Here is an 18,347-nt window from a genome sequence, read left to right on the forward strand (position 1 = left end):
GAGGGGGGGTCTCTGGGCTCCTCCTTCCTTCCGCCCACCTGGCCGTCACAAGAGCCGCCCGGCCCTCCCAATGTGAGTCTAGATCAGCAGTAGCAGTGCCAGCCAGCCCTGACCAGGCAGAGAGCTGGTCTGCTGGGGAGCAAGCTTGACTGGCCCCCTTTGCTAAGCAGGGTCTTCTCTGGTTTGCCTTTGGATGGGAGGCTACCTGTGTGAGCACTAAGGGACTTCCCCTGAGGGGGTGGGGAGTCCGCTCTGGGAAGAAGAACCCCGGCTTGCTTTAATGCAGGAGGCCCCAAGTTCCCTCCCTGGCGGCATCTCCAAGAGAGGGCGGAGAGACATTCCCGCCTGCAGTCTCGGAGGAGTCGCTGCCAGTCTGTGCAGACGATGCTGAGCTCGACGGACCAAGGGTCTGACTCAGTCGATGGCAGCTTCCGATGTTCCTAGGATCCATTACTGCCCATGGTTCCCCAGTGATTTTTGGCTCTGGATAAACCCTGGATAGGCAGCTCAGAGAGAGAGGAGGTGTTGGTGCTGCTGCACCGTTGTAGCAGAGTAAGTAGCCAGCCCCCAACTAGGCTGTAGCAAGAACACTCAGACACAGGGGTAAAAGTCAAACGTAGATTGCACTGAAGTACAGGACACTCGCATGATATGTAGTCTCAGCAGGTCCAGATACACACAAGTACTGTCGCAGCAGGCACATAGATTACAGCAGCCGGGCGGACCACAGTGGACAAGAGGCTCATGCTTGAGCTTTATTTTATGCCGGCTCCAGCCAGTCACATTTGGTCAGCACTCATGACCTTTTTACCTCTCCTAATCGGCTACACCTGTTGCCGGTCTCTCTACTGGCTGCAACAGTGACTTGCACTGCTTAAACTCCTTGCAGCACTTCACGGGAAATCTATCCGGACAGGAGGCCTCCAAACCCAAGCGGCAGGGGAGCAAGGCCCATCAGACTCAAGGGGTGCCCATGCATGGAGGGTGGCTCAGGTGGGGCCCGCGTTGTCAGCGCACCAGAGATGTGAGGCCGCTGCTTGTTCCAAGTAAGCAGGGTGCTCTCTGGTGCAACAGCAGATGGGCTGCAGAATCAGTCTGGAAAGGAGACGGGGTGACGGGTGGGTTGCAGTTATTTCTGGGGGGTCAGGACAAGCCTACACTTGTCAACGAGGAGCGAGACTCTGCAGCTGTGTGTTTCGCCCATTTTGCACTGCCTTGTGCAATTCGACATGAGATGCAGCCAGTTCTCCAGAGTTCAGCAGGTGGAGCCAAAAGGTTTGCGGTTCAGCACGGAGACGGGAGCTACAAACAGAGCGCGGCTGTGGGGGGTGCCTGTGGATTGGCCTCTCCTTAGGAGGGGAGAGCTGCTCTGGTGGGAGCAAGCAGGACTTGTCCCCTGAGCTAAGCAGGGTCTGCCCTGGTTGCATTTGGATGGGAGACTAGAAGTGGGAGCACTGCAAAATATTCCCCTCAGTAAGGGATGGAGCCGTTCTGGGAAGAGCATCTTAGATTCCAAGTTCCCTCCCTGGCAGCATCACCCTTGGAGAAGCCGCTGCCAGTCCGTGAAGATAGCACTGAGCTAGATGGACCAAGGGTCTGACTCAGTAGATGGCAGCTGCCTATGTTCCCATTGTTGGGTCCTGGAGTGCTAGCAGGACTTGCTTTAGGTTTTCATGCCTTACGTTCTCCGATGCCCCTTTTAAAAGCATTTTCCACGCAGAAACTGGACACGTTGCTGCACTCCTCAGCACACCCCCAGCTGGCTGACCTGGGCTGCTCTCCCAAGGAGGCCTGCATGATGCTCCCGACTTCTCTCGGGGGTGAGATTCTCAGCATCCCAGAATGCAGGGTTTGGGCTCACGCCTTGGCTGGCTGGGGACAGGACTCCTTCAGCAGTGCCTTCTCCGAGGGCTTCTGCACCCTGAGCCGGGGCTGGCCGGCCGTCTGTGGCCAGCAGTCGCCTTGTAGCAAGGGGGGGGGAGAGACAGGGCTTGGGGGTCCCCCAATACCCTCAGGCATGCACTCACAAATCCCTGCCCAGTTGAACTCATGGGACGTAGAGGGAGAAGTCGCCAGGCCTTTGGCGGGGAGCCAATTGGCACCTTCCACCTGTGGGCTTCCTGGAGGCTTCAGGGGGGCCACTGTGTGAAACAGGAGGCTACCGGAGCAGCAGTCTCACGGAAACGAACCCCCCCCCCAACCCCGCAACCTTTGGATGCCAGCCACCTCCCCATGGCCTGCACCCACATCTCTGGATGGCCCCGCGACTTGGAACTGGAGCGGCTTCAAGGCGGCATCCCTGGGGCAATGCTAAGGCCCATGCAGAGTGGGTTGCTTGGTAGGCGGTTGCGTGCAACGCGTTGGGCGCCACCCCTCCCTCGAGGAACCTGACACGCTGCTTTCTCTTCTGCTTTTGCAAAACCCTGCGGGGAAGCCAATGAGGAAGCCGGGCCAGCCCTTCCTTTGACCTGTCTGGGGCAGCACTCGGGGCTGTGGGAAATGTCCTGTGAGAGCGGAGTGTCGAGGCCTCAGTGGGGCAGACCTGAAGACTGGGCCCCCGGTTCCCCCATCCCCTGATGCCTGAAGGGAGCAGAAGGCCACTCCGTCCTCTGCGCCCTGCCCAGCTCGCTGGGCTCCCCTCGGGCTCCCCAAATCTCTGCCGCTCCCACCCTCCTGAGCATGTCCTGGCACAGCCCCTCACCCCAGCTGGGAGTGATGTTGCATCATGGCTGCGTGGCGTGTCTCGGGCTGCTGCAGGGTCCTGCCAAGGGTTCCCCATTTTAGTTTCGTCTGTTTCCTTTTAGATGTTGGCTACATGCAGGAGGTCACGGCCCAAGTCCGAAGAGCCAAGAGGTGCCCCTGGAAAGCCACCGTGACCTGCCTGGATGAAAGGATGCTCAGGCGTCCTTCCTGGGGAGGAGAGTGGGGGGAGCTTTTATGGTGAGCAGGCTGAGCCATTGGGCTGCATATGCACGCCTGCAAGGCACCTGCACTCCCGTGGGCAGGCCAGGGACCTCTTCACAGGGCTCTCCCCAGCCAGCTCCAGGCTCAGACAGCCGTGCACGCTCGCTCTCTCCCTCCTGCTGGCCTGTTCCAAAACAGCACAAAAAGAACCAGCCCAGCCGCTGCTCAGGACTGTGTTGCTCTCGGGGTGCCGTGGTGTTGCCCTTCAAATGGCACTCTCCTCTTATGGCTGGGCATCCTGGCGATTCGCACACCCGGAAGGTCCCCGTGGGGATGAGAAGCGCAGGTCCGTGTTCCCTCTAAGGCGCGCCCGTGTGCATGCACCCGCACATCTTTAAATGTCTGCTCCGTTCATTGAAGACCCCGCGCAGGTGGAATCCGGAAGGCCCCACTCTGCATGCACAGGGTGCGCACGCACTGCCTGGATCCTGCCGCCCAGAACAAAACTCATTCCGCACACAGATGAAAAACATGAAAGGGGACACCAATACTTTTGGGACAGAGATCCAGCCAGGCAGTCCCTTCACCCCCACCGCTGCCCCTGGATAGCTGGCAGCAGGTCAGCCGGCAGAGAGCTTCATCTTGGGGTCCAACTGGCTGCCTGGAGAAGCATCGGCATCAGGCGCAGAAAGGGCAACAAGGCCACCAGTTGCTGCATAAGGTGGACATAGGAAGCTGCCATTTGCTGAGTCAGACCCTTGGTCTGTCTAGCTCAGTATTGTCTGCACAGACTGGCAGCGGCTTCTCCAAGGTTGCAGGCAGGAGTCTCTCTCTCGGCCCGATCTTGGAGATGCTGCCAGGGAGGGGACTTGGACCCTGTAGATGCTCTTCCCAGAGCGGCCCCATCCCCTCAGGGGAAGATCTTCCAGGGCTCACACCTGTAGTCTCCCATTCAAATGCAAACCAGGGCAGACCCTGCTTAGCTAAGGGGACGAGTCATGCTGGCTCCCACCAGACCGGCTCTCCTCTCTGTGGTGCCCGCCCCCCAGATGGCGAAAGCACACGCCAGAGAAGCGTTGGGCAAGGGAGGTGGAGTGGTGAGGAGAGGAGTGAGGGTCTAACCCCCCACAAGAGGGCAGCTGGACCCACCCGGGGAGCCTCCTCCTGGGCAGGCCTGTGGCTGAGCGGTGCCCTGACCCTCTGCCCAGGGCAGGCCCCTTGGGGACTGGGCTGTGGGGGCTGCAGCCCTGACCGGAGCACGCTCTTCTTTGCCCACCCCCAAGGGAGCTCCAAGGGGCTCTGCAGCCCGCTGCTTGACTACCGGGGGATGCCGGGACCTTCCAGGTGCCGTGATCCAACCCTCTGGCAGCAAGGAAGCGGGGTGGTGAGGCAACATGTCAAAACTCTCCCCATCCCCGCCCACCCCCTGGCCAGGGAGTGAGCCTGGCGCCTTCTGCACGCAAGGCAGGGGCCCTGCCAACGAGCCATGGCCCCAACCCCATTGCGGAAAGACAGATTTTGGGAAGGTGGAGACGAGACAAAGAAGGGACACACACACCCCCCGGCCATCAAGGTGCCCAAGAAACGACTGGAAGATCCGGTCGTTCTATATTTTATTGCGTTAATTTAAGAAAGGGTTTGAGGAATTCCCCACACCTCGTAAAAGAGGGCTTTCCCTTTTAGCAAAACAGTCAACCTGCACAGAAAGAGGGAGGAGAAAAGGACGCAGGGCCCAGCGGAGGAGCTTCTCACAACACAGATAAACCTGCAAGGGTCAGACCAGGCACGAGACACAGGGGGCTTTGCACTGCTCGACAGGTGGCTGGGGAGCGAGTGCAAGGCGTGGAGAGAGCCCGGGAGGGAACAGCCGTGAGCAGCCGCGCGCTGGGCCGAGCTGCAGCCTGCAAGGATCGCTCCAGAGAGGGTTTTGGAGGCTCCGGAGGTCCCTGTGGCGGACGAAACCCTCTGGTGGGCCGTTCCTCTGTCATCGCTGGGCATCTCGGCGCTCACACGCCGCGAAAGCCCGTTCCTGGGGGCCGCTGGGGCCAGGCGCCCGCCCGCCACATTTGCTTGTGACTGCACCGGGACAAAATGCAGAGGGCGAGGCAGAGGCAACCGGGACACCTCTGAGGGTGCACGAGGCCTCCAGCTGTCCTGTCCGCTTCATTTCAACGCCCAGACGTCTCCAGCCAAAGACAACTCTGGTGCGCAGAGAGTGTGGCGCCCGCAGGGCCCCTGTGGATGGAGGAGGCTTCCTTGACATGGACTGGACAGAAACAGCCAACGCCACATGCCCCGAGAGGGTTTCCTCCTCTCTCTTTCCAGGGCGGGTGCCTCCCTTCCCCCAGGACAGAGTCTCAGTGGGAGGAGGGGGGGGGCGGCAGGGAAGCAGCGGAGAGGAGCAGAGGCAAAGACATCCTGGAGGTCTGCCGGCCAGGCGCAGAGGCCCCGAAGCTGCCGCCAGTTGGGGAAGGGAGAGACAACGGAGTAGCCTATCTGGGCCGGAAGGGGCTCCGAGGCGGCAGCTTGTGCCCCCTGGCTGGGTCTGCACTCGCAGCACGCCCCCCCCCGCCCCCCCGGGGCTCTCAGTCGATCTCCAGGTCGCTGTCCTCGCTGTAGCAGGGGGAGGCGCTGCGGATGGAGCTCAGGAGCGACAGGTCCTTCTCAGGCAGCAGGCCGCACTCCTGCAGGAAGGCCTCCAAGTCCACGGCGAAGAAGTCCTCGCCCAGCTGGTCGGTGATGCGCACAAAGTTGCCCACCAGCTCCCCGCCCTTGTAGACCAGGAGGGCCGGCAGGGCGCTGGTGGTGAAGCGGGCGCTGGCCCCGATCAGGGAGCTCCGCACCCGGCAGAACTTGACCGTGGGGTACTCGGCGGCCAGGCAGAGCATGCAGCCGCTGAGGGAGTCGGCCCCGGGCACGTCCTCCTCGTAGATGTGGATCATCACCAGGGTGTGCTTGTGCACCTGGTCGACCGTGGCCAGGAAGGCCTCCCCGCTGAGGATCTCAAAGACCTGCCGGAACTGCTGCCCGCTGTGCAGCTGCTGCCGCATCTCCTCCATCCGCTGCTTGCGGTACTGCTGCAGGAACTCCTCGTCGTCGTCCGCCCCCTCGTGCAGGATGGTGTACTCCTGCAGCGTCAGCTGGAGGGAGCGGGGAGAAGAGCCTCCTTTTAATGGGCAGGGAGGGGCCAGGGGACCCGGCCCGTCAGCCACAGCAATCCGTCTCAACCGCCCCGCCTGTCCTCTGGGGGTCTAGGCTGCATGCAGGCTCCCCTTGGGCGTTCATGGGTGCAGGGAGGGTAGGGGGGCACTGAGGGGCACGCACACCCCCAAGAGAGAGGTCTGCAGAATTATGGGCAGGGCAGGCAGGGCGGGGACTCGGTTCACTCCGGCTTTTTAGAATTGATTTTTTAAAGTGTTCAAATGCTTTGGACTGTATTTTGGATTTTCTGTTTTATACTGCAACTTGTTTGCTTTGTGTTGCGTGTTTTAACTGGGCGTTTCTATTGTTGTGGGCCCCCCTCCCAGAGAACAATTTGTTACTGAAGTTGTATTATTATTCACCTCACAGACTTTGTTTTTCCGGGAACTCTGGGCATTGCAGTTCTACGGCGGGTCATGGGAACTCAATAGAGCCTGCTAACTGGGCAAAGAGGCACCTTTTAGAAGTGGCGATTGTCTGAGTAGGGGGAGAGCAACTGGCCCTATCCAACCCCAGCACAGCATCCCTCCAAGGGCTGTCGCTGGTGTCTACCTCTATGTTTCTTTTGTAGATTGTGAGCCCTTTGGGGACAGGGGACCATCTCTCTCTCTCTCTGTAAACCACTTTGTAAACTCTGTTGAAAAGCAGTATATAAGTATTTGTAGTAGTAGAGGTTGCCGGTTCGAATCCCTGCTGGTCTGTTTCCCAGACTATGGGAAATACCTCTATCAGGCAGCAGCGATATAGGAAGATGCTGAAAGGCATCATCTCCTACTGCGCAGGAGGAGGCAATGGTCAACCCCTCCAAAGACAACCACAGGGCTAGTCTGTGGGCGCCACGAGTTGAAATCGACTCGACGGCACACTTTGCTTTTAGTAGTACTTTTGCCTCCAGATGTTAATTGTGGCTGGGGAAGATGGGAGTTGTGCTGCAGCAGAAGCAGCAGCAGCAGGAGAGGCAAGGCGCCCACCTCCCCTGCTCTGCTCGAGGGCATCCTCAGCCCTCTCACCAAACAGCAATTCCCAGCATTCTTTCGAGGAGGTGAGAGCCAGGACAGTGAAGCCGATATCAAGCCGAGATCGGTGTGCACGCAGAAAGGCCCACGGTTTCTCCAAGCCCCCGAGCTCAGGGCCAGACAGGCCTGTTTTTTGCAGGTGTGGGCACCCCCTGGCGGGACCGGCAGGCCAACCCAGAGCAGGCCTGGCGCAGGGCAGGAGGTCCCTCTGCCTCCTCCGTTTTTCTAGACACAAACCAGCAAGGCCCTCAAGCGCCAGGGGAAAGCAACCGGGACCCCAGAGTGCCCAGGAGGTGGGCTGGTGTGTGTGTGTGTGTGGGGGAAAGAGAGTCACCTTGCCGTTCAGTTTCTCCTGCAGCTCCTTCTGCTTCTGCTTGTCCTCCTCCTCGTCCAGGTGAGACCTGCAGGTCATCGAGAGCGTCTTGATGAGTCGCTCCATCTCCTGGCACTGCTCCTCACGCTGCTCCGTCTCCAGCTGCTTGAACCTTCGCCAGTCATTGATGACCCCTTTAGGACCTGTGGGGTGGGGTGGGGTGCAGGAAAACAAGCAGGCAGCCGGTGTCAGAGGAGAGCTGGTCTGGGGGTAGCGTGAATGAATGGCCCCCCCTGCTAAACAGAGTCCGCCTTGGTTTGCATTTGGATGGGAGACTACAGGCAAGCACTGTAGGAGATTCCCCGGAGGGGACGGGGCCGTAGCTCAGGGGAAGAGCATCAGGTTTGCCTGCAGAAGGCCCCCGGTTCAGTCCCTGGCAGCCTCTCTAGGGAGGCCTGGGAAAGACGCCTAAGCCTGAAAACTTGTAGAGATGCTGCCAGGCAATGCAGACAGTCCTGAGCCAGATGGAACAAGCACCTGACTACGTAGAAGGCAGCTTCCTATGGTCCAGCCTGGATAAAGGATACTTCAAAGAAGGTGGAAGTCCCACCCACGTAGGAAGGAAGTCCTGCAAACCTTACAGAACTTTTATAACCAAACAATTTATTCTCAGAGGGCTTTTAATCTGACAGAACTTAAAACTCAACCAGTGTTCCCTGCAACAGCGAATCCCAGTTGATGCTGACCCCAACCCTGGGGATTCCCTGTTACAGGGAACACTGAACAATAGCTGCCTTTTATTTGATCCTGTCCTCACCGTATTCTATGGGGCGAGACGGAAACGTGTCCAGCTCCACAGCAGATGGTGCGGAAAGGGTGATCTCCGGAGAGCAGTCTTAATGTGTGCTGAAAAGTCCTTTCCTGTTTCCGACAGACAGGTGAGCCCCAGGCACTGTGAGGGGCCGAGACAGGAGGGAGACTCACCTGTGTTCACAGCACTGCCGTCGCTGCTCAGGTGCACCTCCCCCGGCACAGCACTGGGCAGGGTGCGGCCTTCTCCCGACCCCTCCTCCTTCTCGCTATCCTCATCCTCGCTACTGCTGTAATAGTACTGGAGTTTCTCACCCAGCAGCTTATCGTCCAAGGTCGTCATTGTGGGGGCTGCAAAGAGAAGACGGACTGGTGGAAGTCCAGCTGACGGACAGCCCGATTCTGCTGCTGCCCGGAACAAACCCTCGGAAAAACACACACCAAGCCTCTCTCGCTTTGCTGTGCGTGGGCAGGAGAGGTGCTGCTGACCCACTGCAAGCAGGAAAAGCAGAGAAAAGTGGGCCACTCTGGGGAACTCCAAGCTCTGCAATGACAGGAAATAGCCACTTTTAAGGGAGAGGGGGCCGCAGCGCAGGGGCAGAGCCTCTGCTTGGCATGCAGGAGGTCCGGTTCACTCCCTGGCAGCAGCAGCATCTCCAGGGAGGGCTGGGAGAGACTCCTGCCTGAGCTGCTACCAGTCAGTGTAGGCAATCCTGAGCTGGGTGGACCAAGGGGCTGACTCTGTAGGAGGCAGCTTCCTAGGCAACTCCATACCTGTCCTTTCCCTTCACGGAATGAGAAGCGGGAGATGCCCTAGGCAACAGCCTTAAGAGGAAGGAGACGGGCTTGATATTTCTGTCCTTGTTGATGATGCTGCTGCTGCCTCCGTAATGACTCAAGAGTGACGTTACTCAGCAACAGCTGTCTCTTTCTGCAGCTGGGCCACCTTTAGATTTGCCTAGCAAAGCAGCCTCCTCATTGGAACCTTACAGTTCTAAATCAAGTCCTTGGTTCACTACGCGGCAGCCAATTCCTCCCTCTCTCTCTGCAGGCCCCACAAGCTTTTAAGACAATCCCCGCCCCCCACCGCCCCTCATTCCCCACTCTTCCTTCCAAACAAACAAGTCAGATGGCACAGATGTTGAGCCAAGCATCAGCACGGCGGACCACAGCAGCCGTGGAGCCCTGCGGCCTCTTAATCCCTCCCATGATCTGGAATTAGAGCTTCTCTCTCGGCCATGGATTTGCAGGTCTGCAAGCCATCTGGACTGTAATCACTCAAAGTGGCAGATTCTCCTGTGAAATGGAGATGCAAGCTAGAGCCCCAAAGCGATGCTGCAGCTGGCCCACGAGAGGGAAGTCTCAAACGCAGCTGGAATGATCACGTCATTTAATTTACGGACTTTGCCGGCTCAGGACACAATGGTGGAGGCTGGCTTTTTTCAGACCAGGGGTAGGCAACCTTGGCTTTGTGGCTGAAGGTGATGGGAGTTCCACAACTGCTGGAGAGTGAAGCTTGCCTACCCCAACTTAGTCCATAGAGGCTTATCAATAGCTAGTAGCTACCAGGGTGAAATAGAACCCCCAGACTGAAAGGCAGTCTACCTCTGAACGCAGGACACTGGGCACAAACCCTAAGCCCAACAGACATGTTTGGGGAAGGAGAATTCTGGCTCAGTCACTGTCTGCTAGACTGAGAGCTGTTGGTGTTCCCTCCCACCCCACCCCACCCCCAGCCCAGGACATACTTGGTCACCCAAGGGTGAAGCTGCAGCCGAGGGGGCTCCCAGCTGCTGGGAGTTTGCATGCCTTTTCTCCTAAAGAGAACCCCAGCAGAACGCTGTCCCCAGCAGCTTTAGAAGTGAGGCAGAGGGCTGCCCGGCTCCAAGCAGCAAGCAGAGTGTGGGACCAGCAGGGGACCCCCTCCTGCTTGCCCAGGCCCCCTTCCCTGCTGCTCTGCGTCACTGCCACAGGGTGCTGGGTATTTATGCAACATCCAGGGGATGTTTTCCCAGTGTTTTCCAAACTGTTTACGTAAGCTGCCCAGAACCCCAAGGGGATGAGTCCATGCTAGCAGATCAGTAAACAAACCAAACGGTGCCCTCTACCTCTTCACCCTGAACAACCTGGCCTCTGCTTCTCTCGCCGATCTGAGAAACCTGCCTTTCAGCAGCACGAAGGCCCAGACAGCGCCAGGCAGGAGGGCGGTCTCTTTACCCATTTCCAGTGTTTATACCCTGCCTCCCTATGCAAAACAATGCAGGCAGCTGACAAATCAAGGAACTCATAAGATGAGACTGAACGAAGATCAAGAAACTAAGATACAAATGAATGGCCCTAAAAGAAAGGGGTGTGTTTGTGTAGATTTTGAAAGTGGTAACCCAAGAAAAGCTGGCTCAGAGAGGCCAGGCAGGGCAAACACCTTGCAGGGAAACCACCACCACCACCACTTCAGGCAGAGGTTTGACTGACTCATCAACCTGAAGGAGGGGTTAGACACTGTCCCCTGGCACCACTCTGCACCTGCCGGCGGCCTCCCCCCACAAGCCCCTCTCCCTGTCACAGCACCCTGACACCTCCACCCCAAGGCACTGACCAGGCTTCCTGGTAAGAGGGATTACCGGACATTGTGGACTACAACTCCCAGAATCCCCAGCTGCAATGGCCTTTGGCTGGGGATTATGGGAGTTGTAGTCAACATCGTCAGGGAATCCCTCTGACAGGGAACAGCGGCACTGACCAGAGTTTCCTCTAACTGGGATGCCCAGGTGCTGTTGAGGACAACTCCCAGAAGGCCCAAGTAAAAGCGACTGCAGCCGGGGATGCTGGGAGTTGTAGTCAACTGCATCTGGGAATCCCGGTTAGAGGGAACAATGGCACTGGCCCCCTTTTCTCCTTCGGCTCCCATCAGTGACCCCCACCCCCACCCCTCCCTGTGGGGCGGGCAGGCTCCCGCCGCAACTCCCCTTTAACTCATGGGGCTCTCCCCCACACAAGGCATTCACACTCCCCCCCCCCCTTGACATCCCTCTGCACATAGTTCTGGCACCCCGCCCCAAATCCTTGCTATGGGGCAGGCCCCTAGAGTACCCTCCCCTCGCCCAGAGAACCCCGCCCCCTCCTCAAAATGCACCCACCCTTTCTTCCCCCACCCCCAAGTATCTCGCCGTGGGGCAGACCCTGCAAGCCTCCCCGCCCCCCCGCCCAGGGGCGCCCCTCCCCACTTTCTCACCTTCCTCTCTTGGCCAGGCAAACCAGAAGGCAAAAGCGGAAGCGCAAAGGGTGCCGGGAGCAGAGGACGCGGGAGGGAACTCTTCCCGAGAACATAGCGGTAGACACACGGAACAGTTTTGGGGCCGTCACCTACCACTTCCGGTTTCCATTTGACCGGCGCCATCTGCGGGGCAGATTACAGGTCTCTCTGCCCGCCGGCGCCCCCCTCCTTGGCAGCACGGTGTGCCCGATTTATTTTTTGTACAATTCTTATATTAATACAATTTTGATATTCAGATTAAATGCCGACTATTGCAAATGCAGACTCGCACACTTACCTTAATGCTTAGTCATACATGCGGTTTGTTTTTAGACATATCACAAGCAGCAGCACCTTGTCCCATTTTAAACAATAAAAAATCCAACGTACACAATACAAGCAACTGCAAATTTTTGTCTCTGTTGTTCTGCTTAACGACCGCAGGAAACGTGCTATACGTGCGTTCTCCGCATGTTCATTTGAGGACCTGAACTATTCATGTCGCTTCATGACTCCTGTAACTCTTTGCGGTAGAGCCTGGGTGTTCTCTGCGCATGCGTGAAGCCGTAACTTGCGAGGACAAGCTTAGCCCCCTACTGGAGAGGGCGGGGGAAGGGCGGGTGGTTGTCATGGCGACCCAGGGCTGGCCTAGAGGCCCAGGCCAAGCCTCTCTTTCCTGGAGGAAAACAAAAAACCCCACCTAAACAAAACACAAGAGAGCTAGGAACTGAAGATATTTCTGCTTTCATTTCGTTTTATTATTTATTATTCACTGTTTACTTCCAGTCCCTTTCATCCAGTTTTCCTGTGTTGAAAGAATGACATGGGTGGGTGCCAACTCAGGCTATACCTGTAAAAACAACCCCCTAATTCTCCTTTCCAATGTTTTGCACACTATTAAGCTATTACAATGTTCAAGACTGCTTTCAAGCGTTACCCTGGAAATGGATGCTGATTCCAGGCCAATCCCTTGCAGGGAGAATCAAGCCCTGCCCTGGTGAAATGCAAAAATAGCCCCCCACGCTGAGAGCGCCCTGGTGTCTGTGCCACCCCCTTCCTCTTACGAGAGACCCCACTCTTTTAGGAAACTTGGGGTAGCTCTTTCCCCATTGTTCCCCCTAGCAGACATTCTACGTCTTTAGCAGCTGCATGGCAGGAATTCAACAGGTGGGAGCCAGGCAGACACTTGAAAGGGTGAGGCTTGGTGAAGGAGAGGGCGGGTGTTTCTACATACAGTTTTTAGCAGCTTAAATTGGGAACTGAGCCTTTGAGAAGGGCAGGCTATCAATTCCAAGAAGTCACATCTTCTTGTGCACACACAGAGGTCACCCCATGCTTAAAGATACAGGCAATGCAAGTTTAGGTGGACAAAAATTTTTATTTTACGGCATGCAAATACATGTCAGGTACTGCAAACTCCCCCCCCCCCCATTAATTCTCTCTCAAACACTGAAAAACCATGATTCACTAAAGTCTGTGACCAGCCCAAAAGCTAATTATCTCTTCACTTCAGTGCTACATCAAACACACACACACAGAATTCACTCTGCTATTCAGGCGAATCACAAAACCCACCCCTCCCCACCTTCTAACCGCCCCACCCTCGAAATACAGACCATACGGTCTAAGCTTTCCCATGTAAATCCTATTCCTGTAACACAAAAGGGAAACCAATACAACCTGGAAATTTAAAACGGAACTCAATGGAATAGAATTCGTTCCCTACCCCACCCCCAAATATACCCCCATTTCATTTTACAGATTTTTTTTAAATTACATTTTTAAATAGAAGCTGAGAATGCACCATTAAAAATGAGCATTAAATCCATCGTAGCGATGGTGTCTGCTTTATTATACATGATGGGTGTACACCATCTTTAATTTCATTTACATTTCAATCGAACAATAGATTTGCAAAGAAAATGTCTAATACAGACGTAAAAATATTCACACTTGAGAGCTTCACAACCGGTTGTACAATTGACAAACAGGTCTCTTTTCCCAAACTTTCTAGCTAAGCAAGTTTATAAATGTTAATCAACGCACCAAGAAAAAAAACACCTTTTTTTCCTTTTAACGTCCAGGGAAAAGAATATGCAGTATACAGTATTAAATGCAGACAGCAGATACTGCAAGCATAGGCCACAATACTCTGGAGTGGCTATACAGTGGGTATTGTGCAGTACCAAGAAAAGCCACGGGTGTTGTATCACAACTACAGAATAATGTATTTGTCCGCCCAGATAAGGAAAACGCATGCAATCCCATGCCTTGGCCTAAACTAACCGAGGACTCCTCTGGAGAAGCAGGTGGGATCTGTGCAAGTGTACTTTGCCCTCACATCTGGCACTAAGAAACGCACCCAGAAATAATTTTATTTCACCCTCTTGTCAAGTATATAAAGTGTCTGTTAAAAGCTTCACAAAAAGTGTGTGTGTGTAGATAAGAGTTTTTTGCTGCTTCACCTGGGTGGCTGGGATGCTTAGCAGTGTGACCCTGCTCCACTTCAGCAAGGGAAGATTCAGCTTTGATTCTTTGATTCCTTAAGATTCAGCTTTGCCAGCAAAGCACTGTACTGTGTGGCTGTCCCAAATGTCAAGGAACAAGCTGGGAGTTTAGACTGGGGAAAAACCAGTCTCCACTCCCCCCATCCAAAACTTTGTGTTATGCCATGCCGGCCCCTCCTTTATTTAGAGGTCCAGTCTCTAAATACAGAGGGATTTCCTAAAAACAAGGGGCTTTAAAAGAAATGCATACAGTGGGTAGTGAAGAGTTGGCTACTTTTTCCACGAAGGGGTGGGGGAGATGTGCCCTAAGGTTTAGCTTTCACAATGGAAGGCCAGGGAAATAAATACTGGGAAAGAGCTAGACTCACAAATCGGGGTCACAAACTGCTGCTTCTCTTTTCTACTGTTCTATGAAAAAAACAGGCAGCTTCTCCATTGTAAGCACAGCCAAGTGTCTGGTTATTATTGATTTATTATTCTAAGACAACAGAACAAATGGTCTGGCTTTGTACTTTGAGAGAGATATTATATATATATTTCTCTCTGTACTTCTATTCTGAGCACTGTGTGTTCACCTTTATGCTGCTGAGGCCCATGTGCTCCCACAGAAGCCCAAATGCTTCCAGCAAGGATCAATGAGTGGATCTTGAGAACAATCAGCAGGGTAAGGCTGGGTTCTCATGTGCCCCACACCCAGACGGAACCCGCGAGAACAAAGCAAATCACGTCAGTCCACGCAAGCCTGCAGGACCTGTGCTGTCAGAGGCTGTGATGTACACCCCTTAACGCAAGCCACAATGGCAGACCTGCCTTGTTACCAGAGATCAATGGCTGCTTTGTGACAGGCACCACCTTCTTGATGCTATCACTACGGGTTTCAAATAAAGGGGGAGAAATCCACACTGGACAGTGATACCATGCCCATTTCCTATTGCTGCAAGCTTCCTCTTGTCTCTGGCACCTGGGGTTTCCCTTGCCTCTTTCCGCAAACATGCCACATGCCTGCTGAAAACTGAGAGGCACCTACCCTCTTCTCTTGCACTCCAAGAAGAGCCTCTTCCTGCCTGAACACAGAGACTCCAACCAGGGGAGGAACTGCCCCATCCCATGGCCAGCCGGCAAGCCCTTTGGCTGCCCTAAGGCAAACGATTCCAAATCCAGACACTCCACTTTATACGGACTTGCCACCTATGCCCAGCCAAAATCACACAGTGTTATGGCAAGATTACAATGCGTGGCAGCAAAGGCTTAGGGAGAGAGCTGGCACATGGTTTTAAAGTCCCTCTTGGCCTCGTACCAGCCGCCCTCTTTTTGGAAGGTTCTAGCACAACCCCAGGGCAGACTCTCTCTTCCTGTGAAGTGTGTGGCTCTTCTGAGAGGGCTACTGTACCACGGGAGCTCTAGCTACCCGAGACACAAATATAAAGTGAACCCATTCTTAGACACGTTTGTCACAGAACAGCCGACATGGGTTTCTAATACGCATGGGATGCTACTGGAGAAAGGGAAAGGGCTGTGTAAACAATTTATTCGAAACCCCTTCCTCCAGCAAAGCACAACCAAAGTACTCTTTAAAAAAAGAAATACATACACACACAAATTCCTAAAACCAAGAAGCTAAAAGGTAAAATACACAAGATCTATTTATAGATTCACCCTCAGATTGTGCTGAAGATGTCCAGTGGTGCTCTGGTTGACAGAGGGCTATTTCCCTGAGGGTAAAAATTAGGATCTCTCAAAGTGTTATTCCCCCATCCCCGCTATATTTGTAACAAAATAGCAATTAATTAATGTATCCTTTCCTTAAAATTACACCACCTTCAACATGGAAGATCTTGCTGTTTAAATATCCATGTAAAAGAGATACTGGTTAGCGCAAATGAAATTTCCGGAAGCATTTCAAATGTTATATATATATATATATATATATACACATTAGTATATACAGACTAGCCTGGCTAGATTGCGCACAACAGTTTGTATATTGACATCTGACATTCCACATCAAACTTTGTTAACAGTCACAAGTTAAGGTGAACAGGTAGTTAAAAGGAAAATCTTAAATTTCCTGTTGGTGTTTGTTGCTACCAAGAGAGGTTGCAACAGGTGGACGAGAAGCTACTGAAACTGTTGCACAGGAAATTAAAGAGAAGGGATTTGGCTGTCGTCTCACAAAGAGCTCCTTGCGCTTGAGTATCACATTGGCAAGATTTTCCACAACATTACTGAGATGTGTGTGTTCCATTAAAAAAAGCCAGTCCTTGGGTTTTCAGTTTATATTTACAACATAATTTTTTCCTGCGAGAGAGATAAAGAAGTTTGATCCAAGTCAGATTGGTAACCCTCAGGGAAATGCCGGTTGCTAACCCCACCCCAGAAGTGTGCACAAGACAGCTATTATTTTTCTTTTAAAAGCCTGATCCTGTACACAGAGCTGCAGTCTGAACGTCAGCAGCCCTTTCTTTCCAGTGACATGATCGTTCTTTCTCGTTTAAAGCCGTCTGCTTGCAGAAAGAGCCCTTGCGCGAAAGTGCCGCGTGGCCACAATATTCCAGTACAATTTTCAGAGTAAACAACTTCACAGAAGTTAATTAATAAACTTAAAAAAAGAAAGAAAGAAAGAGAGAGAGAGAAATGCAAAATTCATACCAAAAAATGTGTAAAAGAAAATGGTAGAGGACAACCTACGAGAAATTATCTTGCGAAGAAGCAGACTCCTTTTTGCTCCGCCAGCTTCAGAGTGGCCTGAGTTTTAAATATAAGAGAAAAAGAAAAAAATACAGCCAATATGGTAGTTTGGGGGTGGGGGGGAGTGGTTCTATTTCAGCTGAACAATGAATAAATGTGTATCTCTAAGATGCAATTTTTTTAAACAAGAGAAGACATTTATTTATTGTTCTGTCCAAGCTCAGCTAAAACTATATTAATAAGAAGTTCAAGGCTTTGTCAGCGTTAATCAGCAATAAAACCAGATACTAAGGTTCTCCGTAATACTACGGAGGCATCTAAAGAACCGCTAACCCATGGTCTGTGTCAAAGCAGAGCAAACAGCAATACTGTGTGATTCGTCAGTGCAAATACATCAGACAAGGTTTTTTCAAGGGGATTATCTGTGAGGCTCTGGGCGCCACCCTCAGAGCAAGCGCTTCCTGTCTCAAAACGGAACGCAGCGATTCCGCTTACAACCTGGAGCAGCTGACATCCAAGTCCGTAAGCGGAAAGACTCAGGCACTTGGTTTTGCAGTCTATAATTTGTACACAGGCGTGAGAGAGGGAAATGCCACGTTCTAAAGCAAAAGCGGGGCAGGGAGGACAGGCAGGGAGATGCGCAACGTGACGTTCAGCTGCATATAATGCAGTAGCCCAACGCCAAAGAAAAAGCTGCTTCAATCCTGAATTTAGAAAGATCCCCACCTCTCTTTCTCTCACGCACTCTTTCCATGCAAAGTTCCACAGCGGAAGAAAGCCACTGCAACCAGGTACAAATTCCTCTCCCATGGAAGAAAAAACAAGGCAAAATAAGTGAGTGTGACTCCCATGAGGTGTACAACCCGAGGATCTTGCTGGCTTAGTAACTCGTACATTTTCCTAGAGAAGCCTTTTTGAAAACAAGAATATCCTAGTGGGTGCCCTGGAACTCCTACGAACTCACTGAAAATCTGCCTTAAGCTTAAGTGAAACACAACCCATGCGCCCAAAGCAGGTGTGGAGAGCCGACACCTGAACCTACCCAAATGGATGCTGGCAGTCAGGTTTGTTTCCTTTCCTTTCATTAGAATGCTAACATGAGAAGGACTGGATGTAGCAGAGTCCACAGGAAACAGATGACCCCAATAGTATCTTCTTAAAAAAAATATACATTATATCATATATATATGTATATATATATGTGTGTGTGTGATATACACACACACACATACATACACACACATACGTATATATACATATATGTATATGTAATTGTGTGTGTATATATATGTGTGTGTGTGTGTAAGTAAATGCTTTCACAGCACAGTCACAAGCTCGAAAGTGGGACGCCTCTCAGCTGTTGACCATCTTGCCATTTGCAACTGGCCTCAGAAAGTCGGTTTTCCCCTCCACCATCACGTGAGCCGTTTTGAGAACCAGGCTGCCCACGCCGCCGGCAGAAGTTGTGGCAGGCAGGGAGCTTCCGCTGCTGCTCGTGCAGGACACCAGGGGCTGGCTGAAGCAGGCTGTCACCGGCAGGATTGCTTTCGGCTTCTCCCTGGTGGCGGGGGTGGGGAGTGTGAAAAGAAAGAAGGCGGGAAACCATCAGGTTGCAAATAGGATTTCTCATGGTCAGCAGGAATGCATAAGAACAG

General features: G+C 53.4%; 2 protein-coding genes across 5 annotated transcripts in view; both read right to left on the reverse strand.

Moving 5' to 3' along the window:
- Window positions 1–4,504: 4,504 nt before the first annotated feature.
- Window positions 4,505–11,620, reverse strand: PDCL (phosducin like). Of its 2 annotated transcripts, none has more exons than XM_053282050.1 (4): window positions 11,477–11,620; window positions 8,419–8,595; window positions 7,456–7,637; window positions 4,505–6,044 (listed from the first exon to the last, which is right to left on the reverse strand). In XM_053282050.1, exons 2-4 carry the CDS (start codon window positions 8,585–8,587, stop codon window positions 5,490–5,492), a joined length of 906 nt encoding a protein of 301 aa, XP_053138025.1. In that variant the 5' UTR covers window positions 8,588–8,595; window positions 11,477–11,620; the 3' UTR covers window positions 4,505–5,489. The 2 variants fall into 2 exon arrangements, with proteins under 2 accessions (XP_053138025.1, XP_053138026.1); XM_053282051.1 differs by lacking the exon at window positions 11,477–11,620 and adding an exon at window positions 9,019–9,292.
- Window positions 11,621–13,310: 1,690 nt separating this feature from the next.
- Window positions 13,311–18,347, reverse strand: part of RC3H2 (ring finger and CCCH-type domains 2) — a 29,960-nt gene continuing 24,923 nt past the window's right edge. For 2 of the 3 annotated variants that reach the window (XM_053282047.1, XM_053282046.1), the window contains one exon: window positions 13,311–18,250. In XM_053282047.1, coding sequence (XP_053138022.1) covers window positions 18,046–18,250 — 205 coding nt within the window. In that variant the 3' untranslated portion in view covers window positions 13,311–18,045. The remainder of the gene's footprint in view (window positions 18,251–18,347) is intronic. The other variant, XM_053282048.1, reaches the window with a different exon arrangement.

The sequence above is a fragment of the Hemicordylus capensis genome, chromosome 17 (assembly GCF_027244095.1).
Source record: "Hemicordylus capensis ecotype Gifberg chromosome 17, rHemCap1.1.pri, whole genome shotgun sequence".
NCBI classification, from domain to species: domain Eukaryota; kingdom Metazoa; phylum Chordata; class Lepidosauria; order Squamata; family Cordylidae; genus Hemicordylus; species Hemicordylus capensis.

What these genes read in the sequence shown, in the direction of transcription:
- PDCL (XM_053282050.1), bottom strand. Translation starts at nt 8,587, where the DNA reads ATGACGACCTTGGACGATAAGCTGCTGGGTGAGAAACTCCAGTACTAT. An exon ending in CGGCAGTGCTGTGAACACAG is followed by an intron (nt 7,638 to 8,418) that starts GTGAGTCTCCCT and finishes CCCACCCCACAG; the next exon opens with GTCCTAAAGGGGTCATCAAT. An exon ending in AGGAGAAACTGAACGGCAAG is followed by an intron (nt 6,045 to 7,455) that starts GTGACTCTCTTT and finishes CGCTCCCTCCAG; the next exon opens with CTGACGCTGCAGGAGTACAC.